Raw genomic sequence first — 19,278 nt, forward strand, 5'->3', positions numbered from 1 at the left:
CAGGGAAAGTGGGGCAGAGGCACCATGAGGATGAAAATGGTCAATGACAGATCCAGGCACAAACAGAGCCTCTTGTGACCCCCAGCCCCCACAGGCAGCCCCTTCCTTCCCTTCAGAAGGGACTGAGCTCTCAAACAGCACCCAGCAGCCTCAGCTCCATGCTTTATCTCTTCCTGACTGAATTTTCCACATTTTCAGGCTTTTTAGTGAGGAAAAGAACCCCTGGAACAGCCCCGCTGGTGCCTCACTTGCCTCAGCTGCAGGCCCTGAGTGAGCAAAGGCTGCAGGATTGCAGAGCCACTCCAGTCTGCCCTTCACTTGACATTTCTGAGGACTGGAGACAGAGAGCAAGGTGATCCTGCCATCTGATAAGAGGGGGAAGGCAATTTCCCAGCAAAACAAACGACTGGGATTCAATTAGCCAAAATAATCTGCAGCCCAAGGAGAGATCTGGGGGAGAGATTCTGGGTGCTGCAGCAAACTCTGCAAAGTGCAGCTGCTTCTTCATGGCCTCAGTGACAGAACTGCTCTGTCTGGCTGCCCTCAGAGAGGTCTCAGTCTGCACATACATATTAGAGGACAAAATTACAGAGGTTTATCTAAATTTAAATCAAAACCTGATGCCAAGAGCCAACCACATAAGAAACAAAAATATTAAAGGGATGCTTTTGCCAGTGTATCATCACACAGCAAACCCAGTCAGGGTTTGAAGATCAGGGGTTTGAAAATGCCTTAGTTTTATTTCAAATGGTTTTCTTCCACTGTAATTTCAGACTTTTGCTAAAATAAAAGTTGTGCTTCACAGCCTGTTGCCAGTGCAGGTATTAATCCAGTGTGGCACTGAGCAGCCAGGACAGAAACTGCTGCTGGGCTGATCCTGCTTCTACTTCTGCCCCTCTTGGTGCCCAAGCACAGCCTGGCCAAGGGAATTGTGTGCAAAGCTTTTCCATGGCTTTAGTGCACTCACATTAGGCTCCTCAGTGCTTCCCACCATGGAAAAGAGCAGAAAAAATAACACCAAGGCCTGAGAAATGAGCACAAAAGCTGCTAATTACCCCTCAGTGTGCCACAGAACCATCTAGAGAATAAACCTGCCAAGGCTGCTCCAAGCTGTCCTTCCTGACACCTGGCCCGGCATCTTCTTGCTGGAAAAGGATAAAAACCTTAATTTATGGCCAGCCAGAAGGTTCAGGGTGTGTGGCCAGGTCAGAATGTTCTGGATGCAGGGGAAGATGAGCGACCTGTTAATGAGGTTTGCTCTTCCTGCCGCAGCCAACGGGAACATCCTGATTCCTCAGATCCATTTGCAGAATTCATAAGGAGCTAAGGCCTCTCCTTTCCCCAGAAAACCATATTTATATGTATGTGGGTCAGCTCTGGTGGTTTTTAGCTGAGAATTATCAGCACCTATTTCTTCCCCCTGAATAAAAGGCACAAAGGGTGATGAAGGAGCGGGAGAATCAATGAAGACAGGAAAGAATGAAAATGCAACATTTGGACCTGTAATGTGAAGGTCAAACAGCACAATGGGCACAGCAGCACGATTATGTAACTTTCACAGAACTATTTTGTGAAGCTTCTCCAGAAATTGAGGAAGAATTGATTTGGAAATCCAATTTCATTTGGGATCATTTGCAGCGCCACGGGACGAAGTTCATTGCACGCAGCAGTTCTTTAAGGCTCTGCGGCTTCAGCACCAAATTGGAAGTGATTTAAGCAGCTTCATCATTTCCTGGCTAATCAAGGAGCCACGAATCCCAAACACCCACGTTTGTCACCCCTGCGTGTCACAGCGAAGCGAGGACAGAGCCTCCCCTCCCGGTAATTCCCATCTCAAAGGAGCGGCGAGGCCGGGGAGCGGAGCAGGGTGGGACGGGCTCAGGAACCCCTCCCGCCCCTTTTGCCCACCCTGGGACTGGGATTCCCAGATCTGCGGGGCTGGGAAGGGCAGGGGCAGCCAGGTGGAGGCACCAAGGGGCTCCTGCAGCCGCAGCCTCCAGAAGGCAGAACTGAAACTGCCTCGAGTCAATCTTCACTGCTCCCTGACATCAAACGACGCTAATTTTAGCTCTGCTGTTCTCTAACCCTACCTAGTTCCCATCCCACCCCCACGACTACATAATAGATCCTTCCCTCAGATAAGCAGGGTGTTGGAACATTGAGAGTTTTGTTGGTTTTTTTTTTTTTTTTCCCTCACCCACAGGCACTAGCAGAAAAATGAATTACAGATTTATTTTTAGTGGAGCCTTTGGCCCTTCTTTTCTCTGTAGGTTCCAGATTGCAGGTTCTGCAGCTCAGAACTATTCCAAGCAACACAGCAGCACAAGCAATGCAGAAGGAACCACAAAAGAAGGAAAATCAGACGAGCAGAGTTTTACTCAGTATCCCATTTATGGGACATCAATTCAGCTACCAGCTTGTTTTTGTCCCTGCAACGCTCTTCTGGCATTAGATTTCCATTTTTCATCAAAGATCTAAATTAGTTTCCATCTCTGCTGGATCATGAACTCCCCAAAACTCCTAAGAAGGAAGAGCAGGGCGAGCAGCAGAGCCTGAGATGGAAGGGGAGGGAAAGGCTGCTGTGGTTTTTTGGCTTTCTGAGATTTAAAGCTCCAGGCCTGGCTGATTACAGTCCCTGAGGAGCTGTGAGATAACAGTGATGTCAGCCTGGAGGCAAAAGCTCTCTCACAGTACCAGGTCACAACATCAAGACGGGAACAGCATTAAAACACAAAAATGACCAATTAAACCACGACAGCAGACTGTGATGAGGCAAATTGCTGCTGTCATCTGTCCTGCCAGCATCCTCAGGGGCTGCAGCATCACTGCTGCCACCAGCACACTGTGACAGCACAGCGGGTCCTTGCACGGTGCCACTGCCACTCCGTGATGTCACCCAGCCCCCCTGGCTGTCCCCAGCTGTGCTGCAGAGCCCCAGGGCCACCAGGTGGGGATGAGATCATTTTGGGCAGGGTGAGGTGGCTGCTGCAGGAAATGCAGGGTGTGCTGAGAGAGCAGCAGTGCAGGAAATGCAGGGTGTGCTGAGAGGGAGCAGCAGTGCAGGAAATGCAGGGTGTGCTGAGAGGGAGCAGCAGTGCAGGAAATGCAGGGTGTGCTGAGAGGGAGCAGCAGTGCAGGAAATGCAGGGTGTGCTGAGAGGGAGCAGCAGTGCAGGAAATGCAGGGTGTGCTGAGAGGGAGCAGCAGTGCAGGAAATGCAGGGTGTGCTGAGAGGGAGCAGCAGTGCAGGAAATGCAGGGTGTGCTGAGAGGGAGCAGCAGTGCAGGAAATGCAGGGTGTGCTGAGAGGGAGCAGCAGTGCAGGAAATGCAGGGCATGCAGAGAGGGAGCAGCAGTGCAGGAAATGCAGGGCATGGTGTGAGGATTGAGGGGCAGCAGTGCAGGAAATGCAGGGCATGCAGAGAGGGAGCAGCAGTGCAGGAAATGCAGGGCATGGTGTGAGGATTGAGGGGCAGCAGTGCAGGAAATGCAGGGCATGCAGAGAGGGAGCAGCAGTGCAGGAAATGCAGGGCATGGTGTGAGGATTGAGGGGCAGCAGTGCAGGAAATGCAGGGCATGCAGAGAGGGAGCAGCACGGGCACAGCCAGGGGATGCAGCGGGGCCTTGGCACTGCAGAGCTGCTCCAGCCCAGGCTCCCAGCAGCTCCAGCGCATGCTTTGCTCTCCTGCCACTCCACTGAGCCATTATGCAACTCCAGCACAGCCCCAGAGGTCCCCTGGTGTCCCACCCAGTGGGATCTGGTGTGATCCCACAGCACAGGATGGACGTGGGGCCTGAACTCTGGGAAAGGCAGGTGCTGCTCCCAAGGGTCAGGGCAGGCTGTGCTGCCGGCAGCTTTCTGTCCCTCCCTGGTACAGACAGACAGACAGACAGACAGACATCATGTGTCTCTCTGAGCATGGCTCTGGGAGGAAATGTGGGTTAACCCCAGCAGTGCTGCTCCTGCACCAAGCACCAGAGGATTTGTTTGCAGCCCATGCACTGGATCATTTTCCTTTATAGAAATCCCAACCCTATAAGCTCATTTTGTATCAAGGCTGTCCAGCCCTCATTAAACACCCCAAGCAGGTTCAGGGAGCCCTGCATTCATTCTGTGCTCCTCCAAACACACAGATTTGGGCAAAGCAGGGCCTGAAATAACATCCCTAACTCACCCCCCTGTGCTGGATATTGCAGCACAACCAAATAAACAAAATATCCCGGGGGGAACAGAGCGACAGCTGCAGAGATCCAGAATGCTGTATAATTAAATAAGGGAAGCAATCAGAATATTTAATTTTGGGACTGGATGATGAGGATGCAGGGCTTGGCTCGCACCTGTCAGGTGACTCCAGGAGAGCTGGGGGGAGCTGCTCGGGATCTTTATGGAGAACAAAGGGGCCCAGGAGTGCCGGGAGCCCGAGGAAGGGAGAGGGAAGAGCGTCACCTACTGCAGCCCGGCCAGCACTTCCCCCTGTAAGCTGCTTGTGTCCCCAGGAGGGCTCCGGAGCCTCCGCTCGGCCCCAGCCCGCACGGGCACCAGGGATGCTCCAGCCGGAGCTCCAGGAGCGCCGGGATGAGCTGGGACGAACTGGGACGAACTGGGAGCGTCACAGCGCTGTCCCTGCCGGTTTGTGGGGATGCAGCGGGGCCATGGCACTGCAGAGCCGCTCCATCCCAGCGTTCCCAGCAGCTCCAGCACATGCTTTGCTCTCCTGCCACTCCACCGAGCTATTATGCAACTCCTCAGCCCAAATGCACAGCACAGAAGGCAGCGGATCACTGCGAGAGAGGGACTTTTTTTTATAAAAAAAAAAAAACATGTAATATTATCAAATGCTAATATCTGTATCATTTGTACAGCCTGTGTGACACACAGCCATGTACACACAGGGAAAATTCAAAGGCTCTCAGTGTAATTAAATAAAAGACAGAATTAGAGAAATTAGAAAAAGAGATGACCTATTGAGTCATCCCTGGCTCGGCTCTGTCCCCTGGGGCCCAGTACAAGATGCTTCCTAGTGCTATACTGTGGTGCTTTTATTTTTTACACAGAAAAAAACCAAAAAGAGATAAAATTAAAATAGCAACAATAAGTAAAATAACATGCAAAATAACTTTGCTGTTTTCTCACACTTTACAGGCGAGGATCTCAAAGCACCACATTCATCCTGATGCAAACTAGAACACTTGAGAAGGAGGCTGTTATTTCTATGATTGCTTCCTTTTTCATTGCAGAAAAAAAAAAAAGGATTAAGGAAAAGAAACAGGCCTTCCCATTGCCGTTGTCATCCAATTCAAACCAAATTACGAAGTCACATTCCTCTGTTAACCGTGGAACTGTTCCCATCTGATAAAGTTCTGGTTAAATCAATTTCATCATCATAATTCAAAGCCTATTTATTCCAACTAAGTGGTTTTGACATATTGGAAATTCAAAATAGTTTTGATATACTCAGGATTCTACATAAGCCTTTGGTGGTCAGGTTTATATTATATTTTATATAGAGATATATAATTGTATCCTCTATTACATACATATATATATATATATGTATGTATATATGTAATAGAGGATACAATTATATTATATATATATAATTGTGTATATATATATATACAATTTTATATATATATGTAGGTAAATATATATATAATTGTGTATATATATACAATTATATATATATAATTGTATATATATACACAATTATATATTTATATATATATTTATCTACCCCTGAAAAATACAACTTGACCAACGAAATATCTCTGTGGGAATATTTCAGACACACACACACACAGAGCTTTGTCAATTGCCTTTCACCCACACAATGTTTTCTTTCACTGCCCACTTAGCCAAACCTGGCGAGTTTCTCCCCAAAACACCCAGGAATGATGAAAGAATTATGGAGCCCTGGGGTACCTTGCTGGCAGCTCCGGGCTCCCTGGAACTCTGCTATCGATGTCCTTACAGCACCACGCCAGCGAGGAGCATCCCCAAAATCCGCTGCTCAGAGGACAAGCCGAGCAGGAGCCATTCCACGCACGCAGCATCCAAACCACTTATTTATCCCCCCACCTTTCTCCGGCAGGATGTGCCCGCGGTTATTTTCCTGTGTGAGCCGGGTGAGGCGGCTCGGGGAGCGGAGCAGGGCTGGGGGATGCGGCCGGAGCGCTCCGGGCATCGCAGCGGCTGCGGAGCCGCCGGACAGCAGCGGCCCAGCGCCGCATCCATCACCGGGGCCTCTCCCGTGCCTCCCTCCCCGCAGCCAGATCCCTCCGGCATTGCCGCAGCGGAACTTGGCGGATCCCATCCCTTTTTCCCCCATTTCGAGCAGAGAAGGGGGGAAAAGGGATCATCCTCCCCCCAGCCCTTCTCCGCACCGCGCGCTTACCAGGCGAGCTTGAACCCTTTCATTAGTACAGCCACGATAATCCGCTGCCCGTGTCCTTGTCTGCCCACTGACAGCTCCAGAGGTGCCAGCACATATTGGAGCAGCCCCGGGCGGCGAGCGTCCCGCGGGGAGCGCCGAGCCCCATGCGCCGAGCCGGGGCACGGCCGCCCCCCGCGCCCCCGGAGCCGCGGCGAGGCGCGCAGGGCTCCCCGCAGCAGCAGCGACGGCAGCAGCGCCGGGGGCTGGGGCTGAGCCGCCCCGCTCGCTGCCGCTGCTGCTGCTGCTGCTGCTGCTGAGCATGTGCAGCAGCCGCGGGACCGCAGCGTGCCATGGCACCCGCGGCACGGCCCGGCCCCCGGAGCCGGCACACGGCCCGCAGCCCCGCCCGGCCGCGGGGGTCCGCTGGTGACAGCCCCCGGGCACGGCAGGGACAGCGAGGGTCCGCTGGTGACAGCCCCCGGGCACGGCAGGGACAGCGAGGGTCCATGGTGATAGACCTGGGCATGGCAGGGACAGCGAGGGTCCGCTGGTGATAGACCTGGGCATGGCAGGGACAGCGAGGGTCCATGGTGATAAACCCGGGCACGGCAGGGACAGCGAGGGTCCATGGTGATAAACCCGGGCACGGCAGGGACAGCGAGGGTCCCTGGTGACAGCCCCCGGGCACGGCAGGGACAGTGAGGGTCCATGGTGATAGACCTGGGCATGGCAGGGACAGTGAGGGTCCCTGGTGACAGCCCCCGGGCAATGCAGGGACAGCGCCTGGATTTGGACAGCCTCGCACGCTTGCAGGGATGGGGCACCTGCAGCTTCTCTGTTCCGGGGTCTCACGCCCCTCACAGTAAAGAATATTTCCTATTATCCACTCTAACCCCCCTACTCTGTGTCATTGAAGCCACCCCCCCTGCCCCAGCACTCCATGCCCCTCTCAGTAATAAATATTTCTGATTATCCAATCTAACCCTACTCTCTGTCAGCATGAGGCCATCCCCCTTCCACTCCATGCCCCTCACAGTAAATATTCCCTGTCTAACCCTCCTCTCTGTCACTGTGAAGCCACCCCCCCTGCACTCCATGCCCCTCACAGTAAAGAATATTTCTGATTATCCAATCTAACCCTCCTCTCCACCAGTGTGAAACCATTGCCCCTTGCCCTGTCATTCCATGCCCCTCACAGTAAATATTTCCTAACATCTAAACTTCCTCTCTGTCAGCATGAAGCCACCCCCCCTGCACTCCATGCCCCTCACAGTAAAGAATATTTCTGATTATCCAATCTAACCCTTCTCTCCGTCAGTGTGAAGCCATCCCATGCCCCTCACAGTAAAGAATATTTCTGATTATCCAATCTAACCCTTCTCTCTGTCAGTGTGAAGCCATCCCATGCCCCTCACAGTAAATATTTCCAAATATCTCCCCCTCCTCTCTGTCACTCTGAAGCCATCCCCCTGCCCCGTCACTCCATGCTCTCACGAAGCCCCTCTCCATCTCCCCTCAGCCCTGGCCATGCTTCCCCATTTGTGAAATCAGTTCCTGGGGCCAGCAAGCCCAGAAGGGGGTTTTGAAGGCCCCTCACACACGTGGGTTCTGCTCCCTTGGCCTTTTTCTGCAGCAAGAGCTTGATTTGCTTTTCCCTTCCAGCACAGGGGAGCTGCAGGAAGAGCCCCAGGGCTCTCCTCCCTCTCCCAGTGCTGCAATATTTGGTTGCTGATGCTTGGGGGGGATTTGCCAAAGCACCATTCCGGTTCCTGGCTATCCCAGAGCAGGGGTGAGCGATTGCTCGGGCCAAAAAAGAGAAATCCATCCCTGCTGGGACATGCAACCTGAATTTCAACTTGCACCCATTCCTCCTTGTCCTATCACCACAGCTCCTGACAAAGGTCCCCTCTGCAGCTTCCTGAAGGGAACAGAGTCAGACCCCCCTAGGATCACCTGGGGGCTGTGGAAACGAGTGGGAAACTGAATTTCATCATGGAAAACTGAATTTCCTAGCAGAAAACCAAAATTCCTAATGGAGAACTGAATTTCCTAATGGAAAACTGAATTTCCAAATGGAAAACTGAATTCCCTAGCAGAAAACCTAATGGTGAACTGAATTTCCTAATGGAAAACTGAATTTCCTAGCAGAAAACCAAAATTCCTAATGGAGAACTGAATTTCCAAATGGAAAACTGAATTCCCTAATGGAAAACTGAATTTCCAAATGGAAAACTGAATTTCTTAATGGAGGACTGAATTCCCTAATGGAAAACTGAATTTCCTAATAGAAAACCAAAATTCCTAATAGAAAACCAAAATTCCTTATGGAAAACCAAAATTCCTAATGGAGAACTGGATTTCCTAATGGAAAACTGAATTCCCTAATGGAAAACTGAATTTTCTAATAGAAAACCAAAATTCCTAATAGAAAACCAAAATTCCTAATGGAGAACTGGATTTCCTAATGGAAAACTGAATTTCCTAACGGAAAACAAAAATTCCTAATGGAAAACTGAACTTCTTAATGGAAAAGTAGATTTCATAATGGAAGACTGAATTTCTTAATGGAAGACTGAATTTCCTAATGCAAATCCAAACTTCCTAATGGAAAACTGAGTTTCCTAATGGAAACTTAAATTTCCTAATGGAAAACCAAAATTCCCAAAGGAAAACCCAATTTTCCTTCTAGAAAACCGAATTTCCTAATGGAAGACTGGATTTCCTGATGGAAAACTGAATCTCCTAAAGGAAAACCAGATTTCCCAAAGGAAAACTGTATTTCCCAAAGGAAAACGAGATTTCCTAATGGAAAATGAAACTTCTTAATGGAAAACTGAATTTCCTAAAGGAAAACTGTATTTCCTAATGGAAAACGGAATTTCCTCATGGAAAACGAAACTTCCTAATGGAAAACGAAACTTCTTAATGGAAAACTGAATTTCCTAAAGGAAAACCGGATTTCCTAAAGGAAAACCGAATTTCCTAATGGAAAACGAGATTTCCTAATGGAAAACGAAACTTCTTAATGGAAAACTGAATTTCCTAATGGAAAACGAAACTTCTTAATGGAAAACGAAACTTCCTAATGGAAAACTGAATTTCCTAATGGAAAACTGAATTTCCTAATGGAAAATGGAACTTCCTAATGGAAAACTGAATTTCCTAATGGAAAACTGAATTTCCTAATGGAAAACTGAATTTCCTAAAGGAAAACTGAATTTCCTGATGGAAAACTGAAAGGAAAACTGAATTTCCTGATGGAAAACTGAATTTCCTAAAGGAAAACTGAATTTCCTGATGGAAAACCAAGGCCTCTGGTGAGGCAGGGCCCAAGTGGCTGCTGTGGAGCTGAGCCAGGGGATTGCACCCGGCAGCTCTGGCACAGCAGAGCCGCTGCTGCAGCCTCTCCTATATCACGACAGAGCCCCTGCACCCACACCCACAGGGCAGGGCCTGAAGGGAAAAGTGCCAAATGTTGCATTCCCACCCACGTTTCCTGCAATGCACGTTGATTTTCCCGGGAATTCTGGTTTATCTCGTGGGATCCCAGCACGCTGCACGCAGCAGGAGGTGGGGAGCGGGGCAGGGTATCTCAAATAATTTATAATTTCATTATTTATCCGTAAAGTTCTTCAAAAAGTGAAGCCTGGGATGGACACCCACGCTTTCATTATTCCATGCAGCTCTGAAGGGGTTTGGGCCTGGGATAGGAACGGTCTGGATTGTAAATCCTGCAGGAATTTAGGGGTGGCAGAGGAAGGAGAACAGGCAGCTGTGTGTGAATAAAGATTCTGCTCTCTTGAAGGGCTTTAAATGGTATTTTGTCTATTTTTTTTTTTTGCACCCACACCCCCATCCCCGTGGCTGCAGATAATGATGAGTGGACTGATATGAAAACTTTGATGTGTGAAATCACCACCCTTGCTGTGTTCTCTGCTCAGGGGGCGCTTGGGGCAGTTCCAGAGCTCTGCCCCGGTTTGCAAATCTTTCTTTTGACATTTTCTGAGGGAGTTCTGGGATTCTGGTGCCCACATCCCCTTTGCAAAGTGACCAATGTGGTTCTTTGCTCTCCTACTGTGCCTGATAACCACAAAGAGATTTTTGTTTTTTTCCTGGTTCTCCCAAACCCTGAAGAGATGAAGAGCAGCAAAGCTCCAGTTCTGAATTCAGCAGAAAACCACTTTTTGAGGGCTTGGATCATTCCAGGGTGGCTGAAATGAAACAGCATCTTGGGCTGAAGTTTGAGAAATTGGGGGAGTAACCCTGAAATGGGGAGAGCCCCAGGGCAGGCGGGGACATCCCAAATCCCTGCTTTGGGAATTTGCTCCAACAACAACTTTGCAATGCATTTTTTTTGCTTATTTTTAGACAAAAAAGCCCTCATTTAACCATAAAGTCAGGCACGGGCCTTTCCCCGTGACAAACAGCATGGGAAAAACACCTTCAAACCTCACCCTGCATAATCCCAGACTCAGCCTGAATAATCCCAGACCCTTCTTAGGTCCCACCTGGGCCAGGCTTTGGGCTGGGCTTTTCTCCAGGAGCAGCTCTGCAGCTGGGGCCTGCAGGTTGGCAAGGAGGGAGGCAGATCACAAATGCTGTAAAATGGGTCAGGAGACCTGCAAGCTTGGCAAATCTAGGACAGCCTAATGCTGCAGAGTCACATGTTTGGAAATCAAAGCTCAGGCAAGAAAGGTATTAAGAGATAAGCAGTCATGCACTTTTCCTTTTTTTTTTTAAATTTTCTTTTCTTTTTTTTTTTAAATCCAAATAATGCGAGGGGTGGGGGAATGATCAAAGGAAGGAGATGGCTGGGAAGGTGTTTGTTTAAAATCCTCCCAGCAGGAGCCTTGGAGGGACAGTGGATCAGGTATTCCCAACCCCAATCCCAGGTTCTGCCTGATCCATCTGTGCCAGAATGAACAAACCCTTCACTTTCCCCCTAATCCTCTGCATTTCACTATTCCAGTGAGGGGAAAAAGGAAAAAAAAAAAGGTATTAAAATTGAAATAAGGCAAGCCAAAAGCAGCTGTAGGTATCAGGAGGGAGGGGCTGTGCACAGCCACCTCCTCAGAGCTAAGAATACCCATCAGTCACAGGCAAGATGAATTCCAGATTAATTATCTACCTACTCCAGCCCACTAAAGGGGAAAATGGAAAAAAAATACCTGTCAAAGCTGTGGCTGGAGGGTTCAAAGCCATTTCTAGCCCCTGTTTGGGAAAGGGAAGCTCAATAAATCCCTGATTCTCACCTCTACAAATCCCTGATTCTCACTGCTCTGTGCAACTGCAGGTTGTAATTCTGAAAATGATTGTGAAAAGCATCATTGGTATATTGTCCTCATCTGTGTAAATGTCAATTGAAGTGGCAAATATCTTTCATGATCCTGTTTTGCATTTAAAAGAGCTTTCTCAAGGCATTGGTATTTGGGTAAAAATTCTTTTTCCATAGGAAAAATTAAAAATAGGCATAAAAAAGGGTAAACACTGGGTTTCCTTAGAGTTTGTTTTGATGTTTTGTGAAAATAAACATAATAGCTGGGCTGAAGAGCAGCTCTGAAGGATGTGCAGGTGCCCTCTCAGAGCCAGAAACACAAATTTTCACCATTTTCACCCTTCCTACAGGATCTTAGACCAAAGGTTCATTTTCCCCTCCAGCCATAAAGGCTGCAAATCCAATGATTTTATCAGAATGCCATTTGGATTATTGAGGGTGGGAATCTCTTTTTTTTTTTTTTTAATTAGATGCATCATTTGCTCAGCACAAATAAATAATAATAACACAAGTTCATGTGGTTGTGTTGTCCTGCCTCACCCCTGTCCTTTCTCCCAGGAAAAAAATTCTCACAAACTTCAAAAAGAATTCAGATAATTTGGACCCTGGCCTGGTGCCAGTAACATTTTGAGTATTCCTGGTCCAGATGAAGAATTCCATTAACAAAACCTCCCCTGGGGCTCCTGGCTGCTTCCAGCCCCAGTCAGGAGGAGGAAGTCAAGCAGCAGCAGAACACACACACAAACACTAAAAACAGCAACAAAGCCAAAACCAGGCAGAACTTTCTCAAAACTGAAGGGAAAATTGGGAGATCAGGGGCAGAAGAAAAAATAAAAAGAGGGTTGGATAAACAGACAGGATGTTTTCCTGAGCTGTGAGCACAAACTATCGTGGATTTTAAAAGTTAGGTCACAAGGAATACACAAAACCAGAGTTATTTGGTTTTTTTCCTGGCCTCCTACTTGGATGAAAGCAACATTGATGGTGCTGTCAGGATAAACCAGGGCTGGACGTGGCCTCTGCAGAGGCAGGGACAGCTGCACCAAGGGACAGGCAGGCAGAAAAAAAAGGCAAAAAAAGGCAAAAAAAAGGGCAATTTTTGCACAGGATATTGCCACGGCCCCAGGCAGGGCCTGGGGGGAAGCTGGAAGCACAGGGGCAACCACAGAAAGTAAAAGTTGAATATTTAGCACTGTTTCATTCACACACAGCTGGTTTGTCCTTCTCCCCTCACAGAGACTTCTCTGAGCAGCCCCAGCCAAGGGCTGCCTGCTGAAAGCCAAGGAAATCAGCTCTAAAAACCTCTGAGATGCTGCAAAAAGGAAATCAGCTCTAAAATCCTGAGATGCTGCAAAAAGGAAATCAGCTCTAAAAACCTCTGAGATGCTGCAAAAAGGAAATCAGCTCTAAAAACCTAAAAACCTCTGAGATGCTGCAAAAAGGAAATCAGCTCTAAAAACCTCTGAGATGCTGCAAAAAGGAAATCAGCTCTAAAAACCTCTGAGATGCTGCAAAAAGGAAATTAGCCCTAAAAACCTGAGATGCTGCAAAAAGGAAATCAGCTCTAAAAACCTCTGAGATGCTGCAAAAAGGAAATCAGCTCTAAAATCCTCTGAGATGCTGCAAAAAGGAAATCAGCTCTAAAATGCTCTGAGATGCTGCAAAAAGGAAATCAGCTCTAAAAACCTGAGATGCTGCATAAAGGAAATCAGCTCTAAAATCCTCTGAGATGCTGCAAAAAGGAAATCAGCTCTAAAAACCTCTGAGATGCTGCAAAAAGGAAATCAGCTCTAAAATCCTCTGAGATGCTGCAAAAAGGAAATCAGCTCTAAAATGCTCTGAGATGCTGCAAAAGGGAAATCAGCTCTAAAAACCTGAGATGCTGCAAAAAGGAAATCAGCTCTAAAATCCTCTGAGATGCTGCAAAAAGGAAATCAGCTCTAAAAACCTGAGATGCTGCAAAAAGGAAATCAGCTCTAAAATGCTCTGAGATGCTGCAAAAAGGAAATCAGCTCTAAAAACCTCTGACTGAGATGCTGCAAAAAGAAAATCAGCTCTAAAAACCTGAGATGCTGCAAAAAGGAAATCAGCCCTAAAAACTTCTGAGATGCTGCAAAAAGGAAGTCAGCTCTAAAAACTTCTGAGATGCTGCAAAAAGGAAATCAGCTCTAAAATCCTCTGAGATGCTGCAAAAAGGAAATCAGCTCTAAAAACCTAAAACCCTCTCAGATGCTGCAAAAAGGAAATCAGCCCTAAAATCCTCTGACTGAGATGCTGCAAAAAGGAAATCAGCTCTAAAATCCTCTGAGATGCTGCAAAAAGGAAATCAGCTCTAAAAACCTCTGAGATGCTGCAAAAAGGAAATCAGCTCTAAAAACTTCTGAGATGCTGCAAAAAGGAAATCAGCTCTAAAAAGTTCTGAGATGCTGCAAAAAGGAAATCAGCTCTAAAATGCTCTGAGATGCTGCAAAAAGGAAATCAGCTCTAAAAACCTCTGAGATGCTGCAAAAAGGAAATCAGCTCTAAAAACCTAAAACCCTCTCAGATGCTGCAAAAAGGAAATCAGCTCTAAAATCCTCTGACTGAGATGCTGCAAAAAGGAAATCAGCCCTAAAATCCTCAGAGATGCTACAAAAAGGAAATCAGCTCTAAAATCCTTTGAGATGCTGCAAAAAGGAAATCAGCTCTAAAATCCTCTGAGATGCTGCAAAAAGGAAATCAGCTCTAAAATCCTCAGAGATGCTGCAAAAAGGCACCTTGGCTGCCTTCCCTCAGCACCCCCTTGCAGCTCAGGACAGGACACGTTTCCCCCAGGATGGAGCAAGCAAATCAGCTGAAATATCTCCACAACATCCTAAAATCCAGAGGATTTCTCTGTGTGTTTGCAGGGCAGAGAAGCAGAACCTTGCAGTGCCAGGGGTGAAATTTTCCAATCTCCATTTCACCTGGGAAGCGACCCCTGCTTGCCCAACAAGCTCCACATTCACCTGATTTTTTTTTTTCTCCCCCTTATCCAAGAGTTTAATTTGCTTTTCCTTGGCACTCAGCAAGGAGCAAGCAAATCAGCTGGAATATCTCTCACAACTCCCTAAAATCCAGAGGATTTCTGTGTCTGTGTAGGGCAGAGAAGCAGAACCTTGCAGTGCCAGGGGTGAAAGGAGCTCACTGATTTTCCAATCTCCATTTCACCTGGGCAGTGACCCCTGCTTGCTCGACAAGCTCCACATTCACCTGATTTTTTTTTTTTCTCCCCCTTCTCCAAGAGTTTAATTTGCTTTTCCCAGGCACTCAGCAAGGAGCAGGGATGGAGCAATGCAGGGGTTTCACTTTTGGCAGGCCAAGCACAGCTGGAGGTGACACAGCCCCGTGTCCCTGTCCCACAGCCGCTCTCCGAGCCCACCAACAGCTCCAAAAAGCCCCAAAATGAGGATGAATAATGGATAAAAATTGAATTTCTCCTTTTTTTTTTTTTTTTTTTTTTGGTGGGAACATACCATTCTCTGGCATGGCAGGAAATGCCAGTGCTTGAGCCAGCCTGTGTGGTATTTCCTTCCTGCCCCAGGATGAAGGAGGAATTGAGAATCTCAACTTTGTGTTCTTAGAAGGGTAATTATTATATTATATTATATTATATTATATTATATTATATTATATTATATTATATTATATTATATTATATCATATCATATCATATTACACTATATTATAGTAATGCTACACTAAAACTATACTAAAGAATAGAGAAAGGATACAGACAGAAAGTTACAAAGAATGATAATGGAAACTCCTGACTCCTTCCAGAGACCCAACACAGCCTGGCTGTGATTGGTCATTAAATCAAAACAATTCACATGAAACCAATCAAACAATCACCTGTTGGATAAACAATCTCTAAACCACATTCTAAAACAACAAAACATGGGAGAAGCCAATCAGATAATTCTTGTTTTCATTTTTCTCTGAGGCTTCTCAGCTTCCCAGGAGAAAAAATCCTGGGCAAAGGGATTTTATCAGAAAATGTGACAGTGACAAGGCTGGAGGGTGCCTCAGCAGAAAAGGAAGGACACAATGGAGAGGTGGGTGACACAACGGAAGGGTGACACAATGGAAGGGTGACACAGGGGAGAAGTGGGTGACACCAGTGGAAGGGTGACACCAATGGAAGGGTGACACCAATGGAAGGGTGACACAGGGGAGAGGTGGGTGACACAGTGGAAGGGTGGGTGACACCAATGGAAGGGTGACACCATGGAGAGGTGGGTGACACCAATGGAAGGGTGACACCAATGGAAGGGTGACACAGTGGGGAGGTGGGTGACACCAATGGAAGGGTGACACCAGTGGAAGGGTGACACCAATGGAGAGGTGGGTGACACCATGGAGAGGTGGGTGACACCAATGGAAAGGTGACACCAATGGAAGGGTGACACAGTGGAAGGGTGACACAGTGGAAGGGTGACACAATGGAGAGGTGGGTGACACCATGGAGAGGTGGGTGACACCAATGGAAAGGTGACACCAATGGAAGGGTGACACAGTGGAAGGGTGACACAGTGGAAGGGTGACACAATGGAGAGGTGGGTGACACCATGGAGAGGTGACAGCAATGGAAGGGTGACACAGTGGAGAGGTGGGTGACACCAATGGAAGGGTGACACAGTGGAGAGGTGGGTGACACCAATGGAAAGGTGACACCAATGGAAGGGTGACACAATGGAAGGGTGGGTGACACCAATGGAAGGGTGACACCAATGGAAGGGTGACACAGTGGAAGGGTGACACAGGGGACAGCAGCTGTGACAGGACATCCCAGCCCATGGGAGGAAACGAATCTCTTCAACCTCCTCAGGAATTCCTCCAGACTGAGCTCAGCAGAAATTGAGCAAGATTAACGACAACCCTTCAGTGCTCCAAACTCCTCACAGGGGTAACTGGCTCAAAGTCAGCAAAGGAAACAGAATTTGGGGGTTTTAAATAAAGAATTGGGGGCTAAATATCAGCACTCGCCAAGGTTAAGTTCAAATAAACCTGTGCAAATTCCAGGAATGTCCACATAACTAATTCCCAGTTGTATCTATTTTAGAAGGTTCAAACTCAACTCAGTTTTCCATTTCTCCAAAAAGATAGATTTTTTTTTTCCCAGTACATTCACCTAAGATGGTGCTGCAGGTGACATTTCCCTTTAATTAAAACCAAAACCTACAAAAAACAGGTACAGAGAAAAACAATTTCCAAGTGATTCTGTTGTTCCTGTCGTGGCAAACGTCTGTTTGTCAAGCCAGAGATAAAACTGAGTTCCCCAAAACGCCACCACAGCTCTAACTGAAATGCCACAGACCCTTCAGCACCCTCAATGATATTTTTTTCCAAGCCCTCCAGCTTGAAGAGGGTTTGCAGCAGTTGAGGTTTCAGCAAATATGAGAATGAGGACGAGTTCACCTTTATAAAGCAACATTTATCCAGAAGCACATCATACAATTTATTGAGAAACACTTAAAAAAAAAAAAAAATCAAAAGCTGCATCAAGGAGCGACCCAGTCCTGGGGCAGAACCTTCCCCAGCACCATCCAGGCTTCAGGGAAGGGGAATTGAAAAGGATGGAGAGTTACAGCTGGAATAAACGTGACAGGGAAAGCCCAGCTTGGATTCCACGAGCCCTGCAATGTGAGGGGTTTAACCCCTGAGATCAGTGAGGGGTTTAACCAGGGAATTCCACACCCAGGAGGGAGCTTCTCCCCGGAATACAGCCATGCTGCAGGATCCAGAGCAGCCTCAAAAGCAGATTTTTAACTACTAATGCCCTTCCCCACTCCCTGCAAGCCATGGCTCCCTCCAGCCACGCTGAACTTCATCCCTTGGTCAGATAAAGCCTCAAACACGTTCAGCAGACACATCCCCTGCACTTTAACCCTAAGGAGGGTCCTTCTGGTGCCCAGGAGAACCAACCTTGGCTCTAAAGGCACCCAGTGGTGCCAGCCTGGTGCTCCCCAGGCCCCCCAGCCCTTCCCACCTCTCAAACCCCTCTGGATCCACTCCCAGATTGCCACCCCACGCTGAATTTCACCCTTTGTCAGATAAAGCCTCAAACACGTTCTGCAGACACATTCCCTGCACTTTAACCCTGCTCTGATCCCCAGGAGGGTCCTTCTGGTGCCCAGGAGAACAAACCTTGGCTCTAAAGGCAGCCAGTGGTGCCAGCCTGGTGCTCCCAGCCATTCCCACCTCTCAAGCCCATCTGGATCCACCCAGTTCCACTCCCAGACTGCCAGCCCACAGGAAAGCAGAACCCACAGCCCTGCGAAAGGCACAGGCAACAGAGAAGCCTCACAGAAAAGGGTGGATGCATCCATAAGCTCGAGTTACTTTCTCGCTTTTGACACTCCCCCGACATCCTTTCCAAAAAAAAAAATTAAAAAAAAATTCAAGAGGCTGCCAGAAGGAATTTCTCCTCACACAACCGTCCCTGGGAGTGGAAAGCTGCCCCTAAAGCACCATCTAGTGTCACTCCCTCATCCAGCAGCATCCCTGCTCCCACCTCAGATGCCACGGAGGGACCGCAAGTCCCCAAATCCCCTCCCTCCCACCCCGACCTCTGCCTCCAGCACCAGCCCTGCAGCATTTCCTCCAACCTCGCGACTGTAAGGGCTCAAACCCCATTCCAGAGTGATTCCCTGGCTGTCCCAGCAGCAGGGAGGGTGGGCAGGGGGCAGGAGGGAGGTGGAGAGACAGAGTAAGAAGGTGCCAAGCGAAACCACTTACGCACAGTGAGGCCGGCAGCATTTCCATCCTACCTTTGCTGTCGCCATATCAGACGTCTCCATGCTTTCTGCTTGGCCTAGCAGTGAACAAGAGCATCAGGGGAGAAGGGAGGGAGGGAGGGGAGAGAAAGGGAAAGTCAAAAGAGGATGAAGAATAACAGGCAAACAACCTGGCAGGAGGATGAGAACAATGGAAGTCGCTTAGGGGTCAGTGCCAGGATTCTGCCCCCCCAGAGAAGGGCAGGAGAAGCATCTCAAGGGGATGGCCCCAGGTTAGGAACTTGTTTGGAGCCTGGCACAAGACCTGAGTCACTGCCATGCCCTCAACTCCTTCCCCCTGCCACCACCCGAGTGTCCAGCAGGAGGGACAGAGAGGACCCCGCTCCTCCTCCTGCTGCTCCCAGCTTCCCTTCCAGGCTGAGCTCCTGCAGGGAGCTGGGGAAAACCCAACTTCTGGTGAGCAGGGAACAACCCAGGCTGCAGGGAGCTGGGGAAGAACCCAGCCTGCAGGGAGCTGAGGAATAACCCAGCTCCCAGTGAGCAGGGAACAACCCAGATCCCAGTGAGAAAAGGAATAACCCAGCCTGTAATGAACAGGGAACAACCCAGCCTGCAGTGTGCAGGGGAAGAACCCAGCCTGCAGGGAGCTGAGGAATAACCCAGCTCCCAGTGAGCAACCCAGCCTGCAGAGAGAAGGGAGCAACCCAGCTTCCAGTGAGAAAGGGAATAACCCAACCTGTAGTGAACAGGGAACAACCCAGCCTGCACTGAGCAGGGGAACAACCCAGCCTGCAGGGAACTGAGGAAGAATGCAGCTTCCAGTGAGAAAGGGGACAAACCAGCCTGCACTGAGCAGGGAACAACCCAGCCTGC

At 48.5% G+C, this 19,278-nt stretch overlaps 1 protein-coding gene across 6 annotated transcripts in view; it reads right to left on the minus strand.

The window, feature by feature from the left end:
* GRAMD1B (GRAM domain containing 1B) overlaps nucleotides 1–19,278 on the minus strand; it is a 170,485-nt gene that overhangs the window by 70,713 nt on the left and 80,494 nt on the right. Inside the window, exon 2 of one of the 6 annotated variants that reach the window (XM_071449489.1) lies at nucleotides 18,439–18,482. The exons of 4 other annotated variants lie outside the window; for them this stretch is intronic. Coding sequence is in view for 1 of the 2 variants with exons in the window: in XM_071449486.1 (XP_071305587.1) it covers nucleotides 6,394–6,416 (23 nt within the window). In the remaining variant the exon portion in view is untranslated. Of the gene's footprint in view, nucleotides 1–6,393; nucleotides 6,676–18,438; nucleotides 18,483–19,278 lie in introns of those variants that run through there. One more of the 6 variants, XM_071449486.1, reaches the window with a different exon arrangement.

This window comes from Agelaius tricolor, unplaced genomic scaffold (assembly GCF_023055355.1).
Source record: "Agelaius tricolor isolate 1412-34295 unplaced genomic scaffold, bAgeTri1.0.p SCAF_29, whole genome shotgun sequence".
Taxonomy (NCBI): domain Eukaryota; kingdom Metazoa; phylum Chordata; class Aves; order Passeriformes; family Icteridae; genus Agelaius; species Agelaius tricolor.